This window comes from Panicum hallii, chromosome 8 (genome assembly GCF_002211085.1).
Source record: "Panicum hallii strain FIL2 chromosome 8, PHallii_v3.1, whole genome shotgun sequence".
NCBI lineage: Eukaryota > Viridiplantae > Streptophyta > Magnoliopsida > Poales > Poaceae > Panicum > Panicum hallii.
In genome coordinates, this window is record NC_038049.1 from 1,366,321 (window position 1) to 1,386,140 (window position 19,820).

Sequence of the window (19,820 nt, forward strand, 5' to 3'; positions counted from 1 at the left end):
CAAGCGGGCTCTAAATGCTCAGATCTAGTCGGAACTGTCATGTTTTCTTCGTCTCAATGCATGCATAACGAAGTAAGGTGTGTCGCGACAAGAAGGTGGAGCACCTTGGCACCTTCCGCTGCGGAGAGCTTTGAATCCCGGGTGCCGATCGGACGGAATTGATCAGCTAATCGACAAGCACAGGGATGGCATTTATATAGGAGGCAGCGTCGATCCCGGTCTCGGTTTCATCTCCTTTCTTCTCTCTCAGAAAAAGAAAAAAGAAAGAAAGACACGTCCCAAACCGATCGGCGCACAAACTCCTGCACATTTCTTTCTCAAATACTACCATTTGCACCATGCATTTCAGTCACTTTTTTAACATTCTGTAATACTTACCCACCCCAAGAATAATAATAAATAATTACAGTAAGCAAAATGGCGCTAACCTAAAACCCTGCTCGATACAACATAGGGATGGATACACGCCACCCATCTCCTCTACCCCTACCTACTGTGTGGTCACGCTCTTCGCCAGATTCCTTGGTTGGTCCACATCGAATCCACGGAGAACAGTCAGATGGTATGCAAGCAACTGAACCAAAAACAACAACAGTCCAGTCAACACAACTGTAGTGAAAAGGCAAACATGAAAAATAAGAAAACAAGTTTAGAAAAACCTGTAGTGGAATTATGTTAATCACAGGTTGGAGACAATCTGCAACTCCTGGAACTTCAATAACCCTGCAGGACCCATTAGGGCATACGGCAGACGCGTCTCCCTTTGAGCACATCACTACCAGGCGCCCCTTGCGTGAAAGTAGCTGCTGGATGACCGATTGTTGCTTGCTGCAACAGGGGGGAAACTTGTTAAGCAAAGACCTGAAACTAATAATAAAACCAAAGCGCTTGATTACCTGAAGCATGCATCACGTGTCGCAATGACAATGATGGGAAGGTTTTCATCCACCAGTGCCAGTGGCCCATGCTTCATCTCACCAGCAAGCATGCCTTCGCTGTGCATCAGCGCGACCTCCTTAACTTTGAGGGCGCCCTCTAATGCAGTGGCATAGTTATAACCTCTTCCGAACACAAGGAGGGACTCTGAATCGATCAAGGAAGAGGCAAGCTCCTTCATCTCAGCATCAAGTTTGAGAACTCCACTGACACAGCCTGCACCGTACAGTACACGCATTCAGGACTCAGGAGCATCAGTCAAAAAAAAGGCGCATTTTGCTTGGCAGCATAATAAACTTTTGTATCCAACGCAACATACTTGGAAGACTGGTAAGTCCACTGATGATAGCATTCCTTCTAGCTTGAGTGGATATTTGATCAGATCCAATAGCCAAAGCCATCATCGCCATGGCAACTATCTGACTTGTATATGCCTGCAAGATTGGCAGATATGTTTGTTAGGATATACAATATGAGATGGAAAAATGAGGATACTCATTACAGGAAGAAAATTTAAATAGACCAACCTTGGTACTGGCAACACCAATCTCACAACCAGCATTGATATGAACTCCACAGTGTGTTTTTCTCGACAGTGTGCTTCCAACAGTATTTGTTATGCCAACACAAAGGGCACCGTTTTCTAGTGCATAATCAAGAGCAAGGAGGGTATCTGCTGTCTCCCCTGACTGACTAACAAAAACTGCAGTGTCTTCCCTATAGATGGGACCTTGTCTGTCCAGCAAGTCACTTGCAACCTCCATAGTCACAGGAATACCTATGATCCAAATAAAGCAAGGAAAAAGGACTTAAACTACAGGATCCTAAATTCTAATTGCATTGATGAATTCCAAAATTTTCATCATAAAGGCAATACAGCTTGGGTAATTGATTGGACTTACCGGTCAGTTCTTCCACAAAAGGTCTTGCAGCTAAGGCAGCATTGTAACTTGTACCACAGCCAATAAAAACCACCCTTCTACAGCGCCTAATTGTTTTGAGATGCTCCTTCAGTCCACCTAAAAGAACCCCACCATCCTTTAGCCTGCCCCTCATTGTTGTTGTTAACGAATGTGGTTGTTCATGGATTTCTTTTTGCATGAAGTGATCATAACTTCCTTTCTTTATTTGCTCAACTTCCATCTCAAGAACAGACAATGCTCGTTGCACAAATGCTGGCTTCTCTTTGTGAGGGTCAAACTTTAGGATAGACACACTGCCATCCTGCAATGCTTAAACCAATCAGGAATAGTAGAAGGTAGGGAATTATATTTCTTGGATATAACATCATGGTGGCAGGGAATCAAGAATAGCATTGACGATTATCAAGGTCTAGAAAATCTCAAATTAAAATAGAGAAACCTTCATAAACAAAAATACTGGCAACTTAAAAACCAGAAAATGCATGTAAACTAACAAACAAGCCCTCAAAAAATACCTTAATATGCACAATTTCATTATCTTCAAGAGCTAAATAGTTCTTCGTATGCTCTACAATAGCACACAGATCACTGGAGAAAAATAGTTCTTTGGGCTTTCCATTTGTTGTCAAGGTTTTGACGTCATGAAATGGTTTCCCATTTTGTTGACCACTCAATTCCTGGAAGACAAGAGACAGTGGTCATGATTTGTATATTATATTATATAGGAAAGGCTTCAAATTCAATAATACTATTATAAGATCTATACAAGTGCAGTAACAAAATGTAAATTACAGCGTCACATTACTTAAAAGGTTGTCCAGAAATAGAATCAATCTTGAACTACCAAAATGCATGGTTCTTAAGGTCGAACAGTGTAGAGCAAAACATGTGGTAATTAACAAGTTCATTAATATATTGACTATGTGATGGTGGAGCTTGTTAATAATTTCCTAGATGAGAGAAGGTTATGATGATGAAACTCAGTTATAGGATACTATTCCATGGAAATAATGGAATTAACATCTTATTTAATGCTTTATGCTTACTATTATGCTGTTTTCCCCTTTCACATAATTTTGAAGCAGATGACGACAAGAACAGCTTAACTTTAGTGCCTCATTGTAACATAAAATGAAGCTAAGAACACACAAAGCAAAAGAAAAAAGAAGATTAGTTTATTTTCCTCATATTAAACCTACTCAATGGCCCAAGGGTATAAGGATGTTATTTCGCTTACATTAACACCAAGTATCAGTGTGCTGCCTCGTTTGCATGCAATCAATTCGTTTGGATAGTGTGGACTTTTAAAGATAAGTGCATAAGCTCCTTCCAGCTGCCTCATAACTTCCATAACAACTTGGCTAAATGTCACATCACCTGAGGAAATGATAAACAATGTAAAGAATTGCTATAAAGATAAGTCAGATGGGTTCAGTCGGCAATTATATATTTTGTAATGCAATAGTAAGTATTCTTCCATGCTGAAGGAACTCTTCTGCCAAGTTTAGAGTCATGCCTAAGAAGTATCTACATTCTACTAGAAAGTGTTAAGCACAAATAGCATATGTGTGTAGTATCAACTATTCCCTCCCTAGGGGGACAATACTAATGTTTTAGCCATAGTGCAATGCTCCAAGGAAATAATTTAAGAGAAACTACAGGCTCAATGGCCCAGATAAATATCAGAAGGTTATCTTTTCTGCTTTATGGTTATGACAGCAATATTGCAATTTCAAGATAGAAACGCATTACCTTCTTCATCATGAGATTTATCAAAAACAAATTTTGCTAGTTTAGGTATGACTTCTGTATCTGTATCAGACTCAAAGGTGAAACCATGCCTAGTTAGTGTCTCTTTCAGGACCTGCACAAATATGTCCAAAAATCAGGTTACAATTGTAATTTACCGTGTTATCATACAGCACATTAGTGTACTACGGTATAAGGAGGATGAAAATACTAGCATACATTCAAGTTTCAATGGTTGAGGCTTGTCATAGATGTCCAATAAATACAAGATCAACATTGAAATCTAACATGAGAATTGTGAATCATCATTTAATAATTAGACAAAAAAATTGGTGAAATACTCTTCAGAACTAGATATTCCATTTGTTATATAGTAAATAATGTACCGCAGTAACTTTTCCTAGTACCAGTTATTTTATGAGTTTTTAAACTAATGGGCAGATTCCCTCTTTAAAAAAATAGGAAGGAAGATAATGAGACATCCCATGTGGAGGGGCTCAAAGCATAGACTTTCACATGGAGAGCAAGTTGGTACAGGCATGTGGTTTCAATGATCCATGTGCACTCACAACTGTAAAGATTATATAGAACAAAACAAACAATGCACAAGAATTGTATTACGTAATATCACATCGACAAAGTAAGCATACCTCATAGTTCGTGATGATGCCATTGTGGACGACCAAGAACTCATCACTGGCACCGGAAGATTGAGGGTGGCTGTTCCTTGGGGCAGGCACACCATGTGTGGCCCATCTGGTGTGGGCAATCCCGGCATGCACGCTGAATGCAGCATCCAGGTTCACATCCTTCTCATCAACCTCTGCGAAATATATAAACACGAAATCTGGAGTAAGATTTAGCTTCTGTGCTACTCACCAACTCCTATCCTATAGCACGAATTACAGGAGCACCAAAACTGCAATGGTAACTTGTGTAGCATGGAGTTGCATGGAAATCGAAAATAAAGGGGTGTAGAAGTGCCGACTTGCATAACATATTGAAATTTGAAAAGTGGTATAGCACGAATTGCATAAAGGGGTATAGCACGAATTACAGGAGCACCAAAACTGCAATGGTAACTTGTGTAGCATGGAGTTGCATGGAAATCGAAAATAAAGGGGTGTAGAAGTGCCGAATTGCATAAACTAAGAAACAAGCTTGATCCGAATGGGTCCAACTTTCCTTTTTTTTGTTACATAAGGCCATGTGAAGTTCGAGATATGGAGAAAAGAGATCCTAAATTTTTGGAAGTACGCTATTCCAATGTCAACATGCGAAGTAAGAAAAGCAGAATTGTCCAAAATTATAACACCAAGTAACGAAATTTCCCTGGAATTACGACCTGAAACCCGGTCAAAATCGAAGCTTTTACCGCGTGAAGCAGCCAAAAATCCGCTTTGCAACAGGAAGCATTCAGGAACCGAAGGTTGAGAAGGACAAAAGCAAAGATCAAAAGAGAACTGACCGGAGTAGACGGATCGCACGAGGTTCTCGATCTTGCCCTCCTCGCGGAAGACAAGCGGCGGCGCGCCGGTGTACGGCGCATCAGAAGGAGAAGCAGAGGAGGAGGGCGCTGTGCGGTCCGCGTCGAGCGCGATCCCGGAGGAGTCGTAGCCGCGGTACTCGAGGCGGCGGAGGCCGTTGAAGAGGACCTCGAGGATGTAGCGGCGCTCCCGCGACACATTGTAGTTGAGGTAGGCGAAGATCCCGCACATCCTGGCCGGGGGCGGGCGGGGCTTCTAGAACCTTCTGCTCCGGAGGAGAGAAAGGTTCTAGGCACTGTACGGGGCAAGGAATTGTTAGGCTAGTAGCAGTGGTTTTCTTCTGTACAGGCCCTACGAGAAGAGAATCGGGTTATGTAGTCTGCGTCCGCCGGCCGGAGAAGACGAGTGCGGAGGAAGATCGAGGAAGAGGAGAAGAAGCCGCCGCGTCGTTTCGATGGCCGACGGGGTGGACTCGTGCTACGACTCGCGCCACGTTTGCAGTGGGCACCATTTTTTCTGGATCTTTAGCTGAGATCCGACTACTGCATTTTTGTGACAAAATTTGCTGCATTATTTCAGTCTCATATACTCCTTTATTTTGGTACCAATCTGAATATATATCTTGCAGCTGCTTTCAGTCAAATACATTCCTTTGATACCCATAAAGATAGAAAATAGTACAAAATTTTAACTGACTTTGCAGCTGCTTTCGGCTATCATATCCCTACTTTAAAGACTGTACAAGGTTTATTTATCTTGAAACTCCAAGGTTGATTCGTACTGTCTTTCCTTTGATTTGTCAGAGCGTCAAGAGCACTCCGTTGGTTATCACCGTAACCAGGTTGGAGTTGAGCGATTCGATTGGTCCGAGCACGTTGGCAGAGCTATCACCCTTTCACACTTGTGCGGTTGTTTTCTCGTGTCCTCTGCGATCCTGTGAACGAACGAACGTGGGTAATTATACCGGTCGCAATCGTAGCCGAGGGGTGATGCGTCGCCGGAAATCCAGCAAAATAGCGATGTGATCCAGCCACGACGGCGACTCACCTCTCTCTGAGAATCAAGAGTACTCCATATCTCTTAACGACACACAAGTTACCATATATTATTTATCTTTTCTTCATACAATACAGAAGCGGAAAAATATGGTGGTTACATGTAGGCTTAGTGGGCTGGATAGCGTCGGTCTCAGTGCATAGTTTTATTACACTGTTAAAACTATGCATTGTTATCAAGACTGCAAATTTGATAATCAAACCGGATAGCTATCATAGGGATGAAATTCCTCTCACATTATAAAAACTTCCTTTCTCTCTTCTCGTAACAACCCTATTATATCAGTATATTTGTTGATATGTTAATATAATATTTAATACTCATAAAACTCCTCATGAAATCTCCACTTATACCGGCCTAAGTAGCCCTGATAATTTGGAATACCCTATCTCTATTATCCTTTTCGATGATTTCCACTCTCAATTTTTCATTCATAATTTATCCTCCGTCGGATGGATGGATGGATGACCTCTACTACTAGCTGGACTGGTTTCTCACCACACACACCAATACGCCCATCATCATTGACCACAAAAATAATTAAACTGCATCCCAAAACACCAAACCGCACAAGCAGCCAAAAGCCTTGCTGCTAACCCAGCATCCTCATGCGATTCCAGGATGATTCGTCATGCCTACAATTAATTATATATCCAGTCAACATGCAGCAAAAACATACTACAGCTATAGCTGTGATGCATCAGCTAGTGACAACAGAAGGACACGCCAAGCAAGAACCAATGGCACAACGTATGTGCATGATCATTGATGTTGCACAAGGAAGCACAATTAACATTGTACTATACGATTCCAGGATAATTCCAGCGAATCAAACAAGTGTACATGTAGTTTACAGTTACCAACTGCCACTCGAGAGAGAGCAGACGGAGCCCTGCCTCAGTTCTTACCTTTTGGCCGGCGTGCTCTTGCCGGAGTATAAGGCTGTGTGAATTGGCAAAGCAGCTTCCATTTCCAACGGGGATCGCGGCAGGACAAGACTGGCATCGCCGCCCTGCCCGTCCCATTTCGTTTGTCAACCAAGTTACACCTACCTAACCAAACACAAGAGAGCTGGACGGGACAGGACAAAATCAAGCGGCCTAACTCCTATGCCTGTATGCTCACAGCACAGGGCATCCCTTGTCTCGTCCTTGGGGACTCCTTAAATTAAAAAGGGTAATCCAGTTATTGGCCTGCAGTACAGCGTGTGAGCAAACGTGCCAATGATCCGTACTCCTTCCTACGGCAACAACAATGCTTCTGCTCCGGCCATCCGTTGAAAGCAAAGCAGACACACATTTCCTTCTCGTCACCATGTCATGACTCGTGAGAGAATCCGAACTTCACGCAGCAGTAGCGAGCAGAGGGCATTATCATGAAGCCAGAGCCCGAAGATGAACCACCGCAGCAGCAGCAGCAGCCGGAGGCCAAGCCCAGGAGGCTCTACCAAGCCTGGAAGGGGAACAACGTACTGCTCGATTCTCCTCCTCTTCTCTCCTTTTCCAGTAGTTTGTTCTTCAGAGGCAAAGCCTGCGCCCATGAGGCAACTGTACAACTTCAGATGGATGCCTGCCCTACAAACTTCAGATGATTTGGGAGTTCTTCAAACGTTGCCACCAATGGAGCAGAATTTACTGACAAACCTGCTTCCTCAATCTGCAGATATTCCTGTGCGGTGGCCGGCTGATATTCGGACCAGATGCCGCATCCCTGCTGCTCACGACGTTCCTCATCATCAGCCCAAGCATCATCTTCTGCTACCAGATGAAAGCCAAATTCCACCACTCTAGTAGTACTGGCCAACAGCATATGCATCAAGCAGCAGTGTTGATAGTCATCATCACCACGATTGTGGTCAGTATTCATGCTGCCAACAAGTTGCTACTACTTGATATCTGAATCTGTGATCAACAGTTCTTCAAGATTAAAGTATTAAACATACCAATTTCCACAAGAGCTTAAAGCAGAAATAATCCAGGTCACCTTGGCCTCATGCAGGACCTGGTCTTCCTCTTCCTGACATCTGCAAGAGACCCAGGAATAGTACCAAGGAACACAAGAGCACCACCTGAAGCTGATGAATTACTGCTTGGCTCCAACACACCATCCATGGACTGGAGTGATGGGAGAACCCCACGGATGAGGTTTCGCCGGACCAAGGACGTCATTGTGAATGGCTTCACGGTGAAGGTGAAGTTTTGCGAGACCTGCCTGCGGTACCGCCCGCCACGATCCTCACACTGCTCCATCTGCAACAACTGTGTCCACAAGTTTGACCACCACTGCCCATGGGTTGGTCAGTGCATTGGACTTGTAAGTAAGAAACTCGTTACTATTAAGAGACTGTTGTAAGCCGTGGAATGAATTTTGCTTTAGTAAGAGACTGCAAGGGCCCAAACCTAGCTTAGTCTTCATTACAGCACCTTGTATTTATCTCATTTTAAGCTGTTCCTGAACCTGCAGTGATCAACAAGCAATCTGTACTTATGCATAGTTGCATACAGCTCTAGTTGTACTATAATACTATTAACCAAAAAAAAGATCCACTTAGTTGTGTTAGACCAAACAGTTAGTGCCAGATTATCACAAAATCAACAGGGAAAGCTGTTAACTCCAACTAGGTTTGTTCATCAGATTGGACCTAACTAGGAAGTGAACTTCCAAAATTTCAAAAGAAGTAATGAACCACACCTAACATATGTCTCAGTTGCTGACTTTTGAGATCAAGGACAGAGCATAGTTAGCACTAAAAACTGATTAGTCAAACTAATCCGAAGTGGTGTTTCTGAAATACAATATCATACAAATAAACACTGCCTAAGTAAGTTGCATCAATATTTGCATTCTTAAATAGTTTCCTTGGGCTAGAATAATCACCATTTGTTTTCATGTTCCTTGCAGAGGAATTACCGCTACTTCTTCCTTTTCATAGCGACATCAACTTTCCTGTGCATATTCGTCTTTATTTTTGCATGGCTGAGTGTCTACAGCCAAATGGAAGACAATGGTGGCTCCATGTGGATGGCCTTGCGCAAGGAAGCATACTCTTTTGCGCTAATCATATATACTTCCATTGTTGTTTGGTTTGTCGGTGGCCTCACCGTATTCCATCTATATCTGATCGGCACTAATCAGGTAGTTTACTTCCTTTTGCTGCATATATTTTTTAGAACATCGTTACAAATCCTGATTCTATTATACCAAACTTCAAGTAATGCATTTAACCGGACTATATGATACACTGAGATGGTTTCAATATCTTGAACTAGTGGCTCAGTCAGGAAATTAATTAATTTCTTGCTCTGCTATTTTAATTTGTTTCTCTTTTCTTTTTGAATGGGAGATTGCTACTAAAAATTTCATTAAAATGCAAAGACTGTACACTACAAGCTACATACAGAAAGAAACAATTATGGGTTTCGACACAACATGTATTACAATGTAGAAACATACAGATGAAGGTTGTGAACAATATATTGTCCAAATTGAAGTATCATTATTGATCTGAAAAATAGCGTAAAAGTTTCCAACAATTGCAATGCCTATCGTAATCATATTAGCACTTGTTAAATCCCACAGTTTTAGCGATACTAACTGCGTATCTTACAGACAACATATGAGAACTTCAGATACCATTACGACAAGAAAGACAATCCCTACCGAAAGAGAATTGCAGCAAACTTTGCGGAAGTGTTCTTTACCAAGATACCTCCTCCAATGACCAATTTCCATTCGTGGGTCGGTGAGGGTGCACTTGAAGCTGGATTCTACACTCCATACATTGAGCTGGATGTGACAAGCCCAAGGGAGAAGATTGATCTAGACAGGGAAAACAAAGAAGTACTTCTTGGGGGCGTGCAGATCCCAACAGTACTTCAGAACATAGACTATGGTTCCTTTGAAGATAGCTCAGAGGACAAGAACAGGATTGGGGGTGAAAAAACAGTGCATTTTCCTTCAGCTTGGGCACAGGGAAATGAAGGTGCTGGAACATCTGCAACAGCTACCGCAGCATGCAACGATGAAACAAGCGAGGACGATCTTAATGAAATTGATAGTCCGAATATAACTTCCACCCAAGCATCTGCAGAAGCTAACACAGAACCACCAGGTGAGGGTGATGCTATAAAGAAAGTAATAGTTCAAACAGAACTGACCAATCTCCAGAAGATATGATCAAACAGCTTACTTTAGCTGTGTATATCTGGAAACTTGTTTATAGATAACTATATATGGCCATTGTGATTTGTGGTTGACATGATTCTTTATAACATACATGATAAATAAAAAATGGAAAGTGTAGTACTATTCTTATCTATAGCTCAAAACATGTTTTCAACAAGAGTGTACTAAGGTGAATTAATTTTTATATCTCCCATGTATTGTTCAAAATAAAAAATCAATTTCATTATTTACAAGCATGTTAACCTTGGATGAGAAAAGTGGGCGTACCAAAAAGAAAAGAGTAGGTGCACTGACTGGGTTTCATGCCTTTGTAATTCCAGGTCAGACTGATAAAATGGAAGAGACATTGGAAAGGAAGAACCAAAGAAGTAACACAATCTAGATGCTTAGTCAGTTGCAGAAGGAAAGCAATGATCTCTCTCATACGGCATGGAACAAGACATCATTAACAATCCAAAGCAGGCGCTCCTTATTGGGAAAAGAGTACATTTGACAAGCTGAAATTTGCAGGACAACTAATATGCAACTCAAAGCAAAGTCTCATGACTAAAGACAGCGTCATGGGTCACACCTACGTGCACAACAGAAGCCTTCAAGGCTGGTAGACATCTGGAAGCTGAAGGCCTACACTGGCAGCAGATTTGTTCAATATCTTCTTCATTTCATCAGATCGGTCCACAGCAATGTTGTATGAGAATAGCAGGTCCTGACAATGAAAAATGAACTAGAATTAATGGGAGTTACATGAGAAGACGGTATCCTTTTTAGCGGTAATACAAACATTGACTCGATGCAAAGAACTTGCTTGCTGTGAAGTAAAAAGAGGAATCCAAATTGTGATTAAAATGAACAGACACACGGTGCAATCTGTAATCTTATCCGTCGCATGAGTATGAACCAAAATACACCACTAATTATTAAAAGCAATGATTGGGGATTGAGCCAGACAACAACTAGCAATCAGCCAATCAGTGGATAGCAAATGATCTCTGAAGAGTCTCATCCAAATTTCTCACAACAATGAGCTCTCGTACTCTGGTAGAGTAGCAACCCATTCTCTATAAGAGACCCATAGCACATCGGAAGAATGACAGTCAAATTAAGTGCAGAGAGAGAAAGGACTCTTCTTTGGCATTCCATCGAACATATGATTGATCTCCCTCGAATAACAGGGTCCATATCACATTTTTTTTTTTGTTCCAGAAGCACCGACGAAATCGAAAACACCGCGCTTTTATCCCCTACCTTGTGGTGATGGACGCTGGTGAGAAGGTAGGCGTAGTCCCCGGCGAGCCGCAGCCTCGCCCTGGCGTCGGCCTCCGTGCCAGCGGGGGCGCGGAACTCGGCGGCGACGAAGTCCCGGAAGTGCTGCTTGGAGGCGCCCCCGCCGACGTGCTTCTGCACCGCCTTGAGCACCCGCCGGTACACCGGCGCCGCGGCCGCCATCGGTCAGCTTGGGCAGGACAGGAGGGGGCGGGGCGAGCGTTGGTGTCTCTGACAGTCTGATGGCCTGGTTCGCTCACTCCAAACGGGTGTGACGCCGTGAAGGTTCCCACCTGGAGTCCTGGTGGCGCTGGTGGGCCAATTAGCAATCAGGCCCACACATTCTCCTCTTTCCTCCGTCCCATTCATTTCGCTCCAGCCTCCAGACTTCTGAGATCCTGCGATCACAGCGGCCATGGCGAACACCGCCCGTCTCCCCGCCTCCTCGTGCAGTCTGGCCGCCGGCAGCATCACCACCAGGAGCAGGAGGGCAACCATGGCCATTGGATGCGCTCCCGGCGGCAGCAACACCCACCGGAGGAGTATGGGCCTTTTCCTTTGCCGCTCCTCCTCCACGGCCGGAGCTGAAGGGGGCAGGAGGATGGAGGATTACAACACCACCATGAAGCGGATGATGCGCAATCCGTACGAGTACCAACACGATCTTGGTATGGAACCATTATCACTCCTCCGGGTAATGGTACTAGTCTGATGTTAGTGATGCCACCCGATTGATACGGTACTAGGTGGAACTACGCTGGATTTGCTCCAAAATTGGATTGTCGTACATAGCCTCCATTTTTCTCAGCCAAATCTATTTTATAGTATAATCTTTGTCTTAAAGATTACAATTGGTGATAATCTCAAGAGAGAATGCTGTATTGCTTCGCTCACAGAGTCACAGGGTGTTTGGGCAATTGCTGCTTGGTTATCCTGAGTTGTTGGTACCTTGGCAGTTAGTAGCATTTTGGGGGTATAGCCATATGGTCCATCTATATTTCTGTGATAAGTGTGCTAGTCATTGCAAATTGAATTGATTTCTTTATTTTTTGACCTGAATACAATGTGATCTGGATTTGCCCTTTTCCATGACAAGAGGATGCATAAACAATCCAGGATATTGACATTTAAGAAGCATCTTAATTAACAAACTATTGCTTCTGTGACGTGAAGGAAATAATATAGAGCAATACTGCGTTACTGTTAGTGAGACACTCTAATGGGAAATTGCAGTATTTGTTTTGGTTTTGCTAAATGTCATAACCTCGCGTATCAGTTTCATGGCGATTTCTTAAAAACTGCTATCTCATTATTTTGTGGTAGTTCACAATAACTCAGATCTATGTCAGGACATTAAAGAAATGCCTCCTTTTTAAAAATTACTTGTTATGTTGCCAAAATATTTTGTGACATGCCCCCATAGGCGAGTTTCTTCTTAAACTACTGAAAATGGTAGCAAGATAACTACTTTGTATAATCATCTGGTTCCTCTTTTGTCATTGAGTCAATAAGGTTGTCTTCTCTAGATTTAGTAATTAGTAAGTTGCTGTTCTAGACACAATAATTTACTATAACCAAAGACGTGCAATTTCATCTAAAAAGAAGAAGAAATGTGCTTTTTCATGGAAAATTAATTCTTACACATGGAACTTAGGTATGAATTATGCTGTCATCAGTGATAGCCTGATTGTTGGGTCACAACCTCAAACTCCTGGAGATATCGATCATTTGAAAAATGAAAAGAATGTTGCCTACATTCTTTGTTTGCAGCAGGACAAGGACATCGAATACTGGGGTATTGATTTCCCAGCTATTCTCAGCAGGTGCAAAGAACTTGGCATTCAGCATATCAGAAGACCGGTGAGCTTATTTAACCATTGAGCATATACCATTTTATCTGTTTAATTTTCTTTTGAATTCCTGATATTGTAAAGAAAACTAAATCGGTGTCTTTTATTGTTCTTTCTACATAAGAAGTGTGGCATACATTCATATCATTTGCCCTCTTGCGCACGCTTACAATTGCTTGGTTTGCAGGCAGTTGACTTTGACCCAGATTCCTTGAGGTCACAATTGCCAAAGGCAGTTTCCGCATTAGAATGGGCTATATCACAGCGCAAAGGGCGGGTTTATGTCCATTGCACTGCTGGACTTGGGAGGGCTCCGGCAGTTGCAATTGCTTACATGTTTTGGTTCGAGGATATGGATGTAAGTTTGTTTCATCTCCTCGTATACATACGGTGGTAGAAAATTAGGTGCTCATTTATCTGTCACATGCAGCTTAACACAGCCTACAAAAAGCTGACCTCCATAAGGCCCTGTGGACCCAATAAGAGAGCTATTCGTGCTGCCACCTATGATCTAGCTAAGAAGGATGATCCATGGAAAGAGCCTTTTGAGAATCTACCAGAGAATGCTTTCGAGGGCATTGCGGACTGGGAGAAGAAGATAATTCATGACCGGATACGTGCTCTACGTGAAGCATGAGTTGAAAAAGGAAACCTTAACAATAGCCTCTTTCAGGTGTGTGTTCACACATGCTGCATTACAGTCTATGTAACTTTCCTACACTGATCCCCCCTTCTCAGGGTAGGAAAATAGTGTACGCATATGATTAGAGGTTGATGCAGCTGCTATCAAAATAAATCATATGCATGGTCTTATTCATCAGTTGACTGTTGGTAATATAAAGAAATAAAGAGGCGCTCAAAGGTAGTCATCACATGAGATTTGTTGCAAGCCACGGCACCTTTGTGGTGAGATGGCATGATGTTTTGTAGAAAGAACCCCAATCATCTGATTTATTGTAAAACGAAAGAACGTGATAATTTGATTCACTGTTATGATCGCTGTGGATTACAACTAAGACGTGGACATTAAATAAGAATCAGCATTTCTTTTTTCAAAACAATGTACAGACGCAGACGCTAGCTGTATCTTACGCTCTCAACCGTAGATAACGACTAAATGCGGTCACATCCATATTGTTCATCATGAATCATGATGTAGCGTTGCAGTAGCCAGTCATGTCTGTTTGCATCTCTTTGCAGGACTTCAGTTCTGCTACTTGAAGCAATTTGCAACAAGTTCAAAAACTGGACAAGCTGTCTGAGAACGAAACTGGACAAACTACTGGGAAACAAGACATTCGTTACAACAGAATCATATTAGCAGTCATCACGTGTTTCTCCTTGCAAACAACATATCACAATCAGAAAAGCATTTCTTGATGTATGGGGCAAATTGGTAGTCCCCCACTCACAGACAGTCTAGCACACAAGTAGCAGGATAGGAGTTTGAGCAACTGAATAGAACATCATTTACAGGACCTTGATGCACCCAACAAATAATGTAGTCAGAGTTTCAAAATGATACTATGCCACGACACCTCTAATCACAAGTCTATCCTGGAGCAATTACAAAAAGGAAGGGCCAAAAATTGATCGACTATACCACACACTAGAGGTCCACGTTTGCCTACTGATTTAACCATTTAAACACTAACCATGAGAAAAAGAATTCACCCACATACTGGGCCCAGAATCTCGGAGGGGAACCAGCTAAAGCAGAGCACAGCTCACCAATTTACCCATGACCATTCATAAAATACATCATGTTGCTAATATCCTCAAGGATCTATATACTGCACTCTTGTGTGGAGGGTTGAAGACAAAACCATGGAACAGTAAACAGTGACAGTGATCCAATTGAGGATAGCAGCAGCAGATTACTATTTTGGAAATACCTTTATCGAAGAAATGGTGCAAGAAGGACAATACTGTGAGCTATGGACCTTTCACAAATAAATTATCTACAACAACAACAAAAGGTAATGGTTGATCACTCTTGATCTTCCACATTTTTGGATTTGCAATATGTGCTCTGGTATTAACTTGATGATGTATCGACCTCCTTCCCATGATCTTCATTTATTGTTCTTCGCAATCTTTTCAACCATATATCATAGTCCATTGGGTATGGGGTCCCACAAAGGCTGTCAACATAATCCGCAAACGCTTTTAACACTGCTGAGACGTCACCCAACCTCTGCTGTATAACTCTCCTCGACCATGATGTCTCCCTCCACTGAAGTGCACTTTCAACCGAGTCAAGCTCTGGGCAAACTCCACCACAACAGAAATATAAAAGATAAATTAAACTTTCTGCATCAGATGCTGCGCATAGCTTGCCTTCCTGGAGCGCAAATGTAGATGAGAAGAACAGATTCATTACAGGCCGATCCCTATCTTCTAGGATAGCATGGCCCCATCCAATAAGCACAAAATATGGATGCCTTGAACCATTATTAACACGGATCACACTCTCTGGCCGGATATCACCGTGACGGATTCCTGAAGATGCTGCAGCAGCAAGAGCAGATAAACAGTCATGGCAACATCTCAGAGCCTCCTCAACACCGAACAATCCGTTCTGTATCAGATTTGAAATGGTCTCACCAACTGGTGAGGTGACAAGGATCGGAGTACTGCACCATGGATGACCACAACTTCCACTTGAGTTAGGCTTGTTACAAGGGCCTGGATGCATGACCCGTCCAGAAGATACCATCTGTGGTATATACCTACTAGAAATGCCTCTTTGCTTCATCAATGTCAGTACTTTGGTCTGCCTTTGTACTTGGTACCAGGAATTCATATCCTCCCATGCTGGCTCCAAATGAGAAGGGCTGGAGCCAACATATAACAAATAGGTTTTGGTAGGCTCTTCTACAGGAGTAGAAGTATAAATAGGAGGATCACTGTCTGTTAGAATGTCATTGATTTGAAAACCTTTCTGGCTGTAAGCATCATCCATCAGTACAACAGATCCTATTTCAAGCTTCAAAGTTACCTGTGGTTTCAAATCAACAGCTGCTCCCTCCTGAACTTCAACAATCTCAGGAGAATGACTTCGCTGCTGGAATCGAAATAAACCATTACCATTAGCTTGTCTGTCGACCAAATGTCTTTCTGATCTTCGACTTTGTAGCCGCGAACTATGTTCTGTTGCTAGTTCATCAAGAGAATACTTCGGTTCTCCATAAAATTGGATCATTGAGTGAAATAATGCAATGAGAACTTGAAGGGTCCCAATATCTCCCCAGTTAGCATTCCCAAGTTTGTTCCATACCCGATCTATGGAAGAAACTGAAATTTTAGCATGCTTCTTTATCCATTCAGCAGCACAATCATAAACATTATTCAGATCAAAATCCAGCTTGTTCAGATCACCTTGGACCTTTACCACTCCTCCAAACTGTGAATCGACAAGAAGCAAGTAAACACAATCTGAATTGCGGAGAACGGTGGAGGATCTGCTGAGGCTTCGAGACAGTAGAACGCGCAAAGCAAAGAACAATGCCTCCCCTAAGACAGCAGAAGATGGTTCCTGGTCCCCCTGTGCGGAAACCATTCCAATATCAGGTCTCAACAAAGCTAAAACCACGATATGATCCCATCTTCCTTGTGAATGCTTCAAATTCTTCAGCAGTACAGCTGTTGCACAAACACCATCAAGCTTTCCGCTGCTAATAGCCTTCTCAGCAGGATAAAACTTGGAGCTTGTGCTGTGTATACAGGCAACTGAGAAAGGCATTGCTTCATCAGGACCCCAGAAAGTTTCCCACAACCCCTTAATGCCTGCATGAAGGAAATCCTCCAGAGCAAGATATGCAGTAGCTTCAAAAACATCTGATGTTGATGCATATAGAGCATTTGGCATCCGTACTAGCTGCTGAAAAGTAACACCCTCCAGTGCATAATCGAAATTCTGTAGTTCAGTAAGGTCAAAAGGAACATCAAAAGCTGGCTTCCTGAAATCGCAATCTTCACTGTGACCAGAGAACCAATCCTCTAGACTTGAAGTTAAAAGTTCATTGTCCACAAACTTCCGGAGAAAATCTTTGCATGTCGATGATGAGAAGTTACGTTGACGACCACGTGATGAAGTACTAGACTTTTTTGGTGCTGAACCAACTGATATATGGTCAGGCGATTGGTCTGCAAAATAATGTTGAATTCCTTAGGTACTAAGTGTAACTTTTGTAAACAAAGGATATAATTGAATATGAAAGCTTTGAGAAATTCTAGGATTCAAGGTGAGTAAACAAACAGAAGTAACAGATAAACACTAGAGTAGTGAAGATAGCAAGTGTAGCATGAAAGGAGGCATATGACAAGAAATTGGCGAGACAGTCCAAACGTGTATCAAAACTTTAGTCTACATATTGAAAAAAAGAAGAAGAAGAGGAACTTGGTAGTTTTCAGAGCGAAAAATTTTAGCACAGTAGCCACTGCATGACTAGCAATGCAAGTGAAACTTAGATGTTTATGTTTCAAAACAAACAGTAGCCACCACCTTTTCTGATCTTTTATAGAGCTCAAATGATTGAGATTCTAAAATCTAAATGAAGAATTGGCATCCCTACATTTTGAAACCTTCTTTTACATTCTGTCACAAGGGCATTGCAGTTGACAAAATTATATATGGCATGTACACTTAAACATCACAAAACTCAGAAACACAGATGACCAAAATGTGCATTGATTTCTATATGGTAACAAACATGAGGCATATTCAACTGCACTTGAGAGATGTGCGCATGGTAATTCCTGTAATACCATTTCGAAACAAACCCATGGGATTGGACTGCTTTCCTTTCCGCATTGCAGAATATCATCCCAATTTCATTCACTAATTGCACAGGCAATCCTAAAATCTAGGTGAGTGGCATAATGCTAAAAGCGAATCAGCCCTACATAAAAAAAAAAAGCCAATCCTATCTAAAAGCACAGACCACCAACAAAACATGAAACAAAAAAAAATTCACAGCCATCCTAATTATGCAAAAGAGTTTAATTTCGTCCTATATGAAGCAAATGCTAGTGTTAGAATTCAATACGGGGAAATCCATGAAAGCACTCTCCTGGAACCATGAAATCCATGGACAAGGGATTCAATGCTAAAATCCAACAGAGGCATCCTAAAGGTCAGAAGTCACACACTTCCAGAGGAAAAATTGAACCTTTGCCTCCCTTGCCTCTAGGCCCCAAATGCTTACCAACATATTCACACAAGATCGACCAAAAAATAAGAATCCGCAGAGACAACCGACCGAGATTTTGTACATGTATTCTACTGCTTCGACGAAGAACTAGCCAAGAATCGGGGGGCGAAAATATAAAATAAAATACAGGCAAAACAAAGCCGCCTGGATCCTAGTCCTCAGGAAACCCTGCGCAGATCTAGAACAGAAGCTATCCGTCCTCAAAAGGAAACCGAGTCCTGGAGCAAGAAAGAGCGCCCCTACCTTCCATGAGGCGGCCGGGTCGCCGTCGTCGTCCCTCAGGGCCGGCGGCTGCGCGGGCGCTAGATTGGCGCAGCTGCTCGGCCGGTAGGACGACTACTCCCAACTGCCTCCGCTCTCCGTGGTCGCTGGACGGCCGCCCCGAGAAAAGACATCCGTCTCCCTCCGGCACCAGAAGAAACTATGGAAGGAGACAGAAAAGCTGAAATTTTTATTGCGAAATAAATCAGCAGAATTCTTCTTCCGTTTCTACTGATCCCCGAATTCCGGTGGTGAGCACAGCACAGCAGAGCAGAGGGAGCTTGAGCCGGAACTGACTGATGATTGCCCGTTCCTTTCCTCCCTGCCTGCCGGCTGCCGCCCCCAAGCCGAGGCCCCAGTGGACCTTTTTTTTACTGGGAGGGGAGCTCACCTTTTTGTGCGTGCAGCCGTGCAGTTCAGGGTCAGTGGTGTGCGATGCTCTGCTGTAGCTGCGCTGTGCTGTTTTGGGCTTTTGCTCTTTCTCGTCTCCGATTTGGTGGACTGTGTTTGTTGGCAGCCAAGATAACATGGATTATTGGCCGGGGGATTAGCTTTTGCGCACACTCCTGGATGATGAATGATGCAGGCATCAGGCCTGTTCTCATGTGATGAGATGGGGACAACCTCCGGCATGGGGTTCATTACTCAGTACCGTCCAAGGTTCACGACTGATAGACTTAATCAAATGCTAAAATTATCTTACAGGTGGTGAAGTGGAACTCCTTCACGGGGCCGGCGGCAGTAGATCGATCTCAGTAAAGTAGTGTGACTGGCGAAGGAATCGATGATGTAGCGACAAGCATGCCGTTCCATTTGAAGACAGCATGATACTGGATGGCCAAAGAGAGAGGGCACGCACGCACGCACGCTAGCACTGTTGCGTTGCATGCTAAC

General features: G+C 42.8%; 5 protein-coding genes across 12 annotated transcripts; 2 read left to right on the forward strand and 3 right to left on the reverse strand.

Moving 5' to 3' along the window:
- Nucleotides 1–289: 289 nt before the first annotated feature.
- Nucleotides 290–5,553, reverse strand: LOC112903270 (glutamine--fructose-6-phosphate aminotransferase [isomerizing] 2-like). Its single transcript, XM_025972505.1, has 11 exons — nucleotides 5,077–5,553; nucleotides 4,259–4,431; nucleotides 3,612–3,723; nucleotides 3,097–3,236; nucleotides 2,375–2,536; nucleotides 1,839–2,160; nucleotides 1,464–1,714; nucleotides 1,256–1,370; nucleotides 897–1,152; nucleotides 660–828; nucleotides 290–574 (listed from the first exon to the last, which is right to left on the reverse strand). Exons 1-11 carry the CDS (start codon nucleotides 5,324–5,326, stop codon nucleotides 491–493), a joined length of 2,034 nt encoding a protein of 677 aa, XP_025828290.1. The 5' UTR covers nucleotides 5,327–5,553; the 3' UTR covers nucleotides 290–490.
- Nucleotides 5,554–6,884: 1,331 nt separating this feature from the next.
- LOC112902472 lies at nucleotides 6,885–11,886 on the reverse strand. 6 transcript variants are annotated; one of them, XR_003230584.1, is made up of 5 exons: nucleotides 11,582–11,886; nucleotides 10,912–11,042; nucleotides 9,812–10,235; nucleotides 9,029–9,304; nucleotides 6,885–8,608 (listed from the first exon to the last, which is right to left on the reverse strand). XR_003230584.1 is itself a non-coding variant. In XM_025971572.1 (3 exons), exons 1-2 carry the CDS (start codon nucleotides 11,780–11,782, stop codon nucleotides 10,929–10,931), a joined length of 315 nt encoding a protein of 104 aa, XP_025827357.1. In that variant the 5' UTR covers nucleotides 11,783–11,886; the 3' UTR covers nucleotides 6,917–8,608; nucleotides 10,912–10,928. The 6 variants fall into 6 exon arrangements, 2 of the variants coding, with proteins under 2 accessions (XP_025827357.1, XP_025827356.1); XR_003230585.1 differs by having other exon boundaries at nucleotides 9,812–10,244; XR_003230586.1 differs by lacking the exons at nucleotides 9,029–9,304; nucleotides 9,812–10,235 and having other exon boundaries at nucleotides 6,917–8,433; nucleotides 8,551–8,608.
- LOC112902470 (probable protein S-acyltransferase 1) lies at nucleotides 7,347–10,895 on the forward strand. Of its 2 annotated transcripts, XM_025971567.1 has the most exons (6): nucleotides 7,347–7,619; nucleotides 7,814–8,005; nucleotides 8,150–8,464; nucleotides 9,053–9,286; nucleotides 9,761–10,262; nucleotides 10,657–10,895. In XM_025971567.1, the coding sequence occupies exons 1-6, from the start codon at nucleotides 7,527–7,529 to the stop codon at nucleotides 10,716–10,718; spliced, it is 1,398 nt and encodes a 465-aa protein (XP_025827352.1). In that variant the 5' UTR covers nucleotides 7,347–7,526; the 3' UTR covers nucleotides 10,719–10,895. The 2 variants fall into 2 exon arrangements, with proteins under 2 accessions (XP_025827352.1, XP_025827351.1); XM_025971566.1 differs by lacking the exon at nucleotides 10,657–10,895 and having other exon boundaries at nucleotides 9,761–10,597.
- A 16-nt stretch (nucleotides 11,887–11,902) lies between the features above and the next one.
- LOC112902471 (phosphoglucan phosphatase LSF2, chloroplastic-like) lies at nucleotides 11,903–14,447 on the forward strand. 2 transcript variants are annotated; one of them, XM_025971570.1, is made up of 4 exons: nucleotides 11,903–12,293; nucleotides 13,370–13,459; nucleotides 13,637–13,807; nucleotides 13,880–14,447. In XM_025971570.1, exons 1-4 carry the CDS (start codon nucleotides 12,015–12,017, stop codon nucleotides 14,084–14,086), a joined length of 747 nt encoding a protein of 248 aa, XP_025827355.1. In that variant the 5' UTR covers nucleotides 11,903–12,014; the 3' UTR covers nucleotides 14,087–14,447. The 2 variants fall into 2 exon arrangements, with proteins under 2 accessions (XP_025827355.1, XP_025827353.1); XM_025971568.1 differs by having other exon boundaries at nucleotides 11,908–12,267; nucleotides 13,254–13,459; nucleotides 13,880–14,440.
- A 433-nt stretch (nucleotides 14,448–14,880) lies between these two features.
- Nucleotides 14,881–19,444, reverse strand: LOC112902674. The gene is made up of 3 exons (XM_025971842.1): nucleotides 19,318–19,444; nucleotides 18,909–19,086; nucleotides 14,881–17,598 (listed from the first exon to the last, which is right to left on the reverse strand). The coding sequence occupies exons 2-3, from the start codon at nucleotides 18,913–18,915 to the stop codon at nucleotides 15,488–15,490; spliced, it is 2,118 nt and encodes a 705-aa protein (XP_025827627.1). The 5' UTR covers nucleotides 18,916–19,086; nucleotides 19,318–19,444; the 3' UTR covers nucleotides 14,881–15,487.
- Nucleotides 19,445–19,820: the final 376 nt, after the last annotated feature.

Coding starts and splice junctions, on each gene's coding strand:
- LOC112902472 (XM_025971572.1), bottom strand. CDS start 11,782: ATGGCGGCCGCGGCGCCGGTGTACCGGCGGGTGCTCAAGGCGGTGCAG. Junction 11,043..11,581: donor CCAGCGTCCATCACCACAAG/GTAGGGGATAAA, acceptor TTTCATTGTCAG/GACCTGCTATTCTCATACAA.
- LOC112902470 (XM_025971566.1), top strand. CDS start 7,527: ATGAAGCCAGAGCCCGAAGATGAACCACCGCAGCAGCAGCAGCAGCCG. Junction 8,006..8,149: donor TCATCATCACCACGATTGTG/GTCAGTATTCAT, acceptor GGCCTCATGCAG/GACCTGGTCTTCCTCTTCCT. Junction 8,465..9,052: donor TTGGTCAGTGCATTGGACTT/GTAAGTAAGAAA, acceptor TGTTCCTTGCAG/AGGAATTACCGCTACTTCTT.
- LOC112902471 (XM_025971568.1), top strand. CDS start 12,015: ATGGCGAACACCGCCCGTCTCCCCGCCTCCTCGTGCAGTCTGGCCGCC. Junction 12,268..13,253: donor CGAGTACCAACACGATCTTG/GTATGGAACCAT, acceptor CATGGAACTTAG/GTATGAATTATGCTGTCATC. Junction 13,808..13,879: donor TTTGGTTCGAGGATATGGAT/GTAAGTTTGTTT, acceptor TGTCACATGCAG/CTTAACACAGCCTACAAAAA.
- LOC112903270 (XM_025972505.1), bottom strand. CDS start 5,326: ATGTGCGGGATCTTCGCCTACCTCAACTACAATGTGTCGCGGGAGCGC. Junction 1,371..1,463: donor TTGGTGTTGCCAGTACCAAG/GTTGGTCTATTT, acceptor CCAATCTTGCAG/GCATATACAAGTCAGATAGT. Junction 575..659: donor TTAACATAATTCCACTACAG/GTTTTTCTAAAC, acceptor TTTTTGGTTCAG/TTGCTTGCATACCATCTGAC.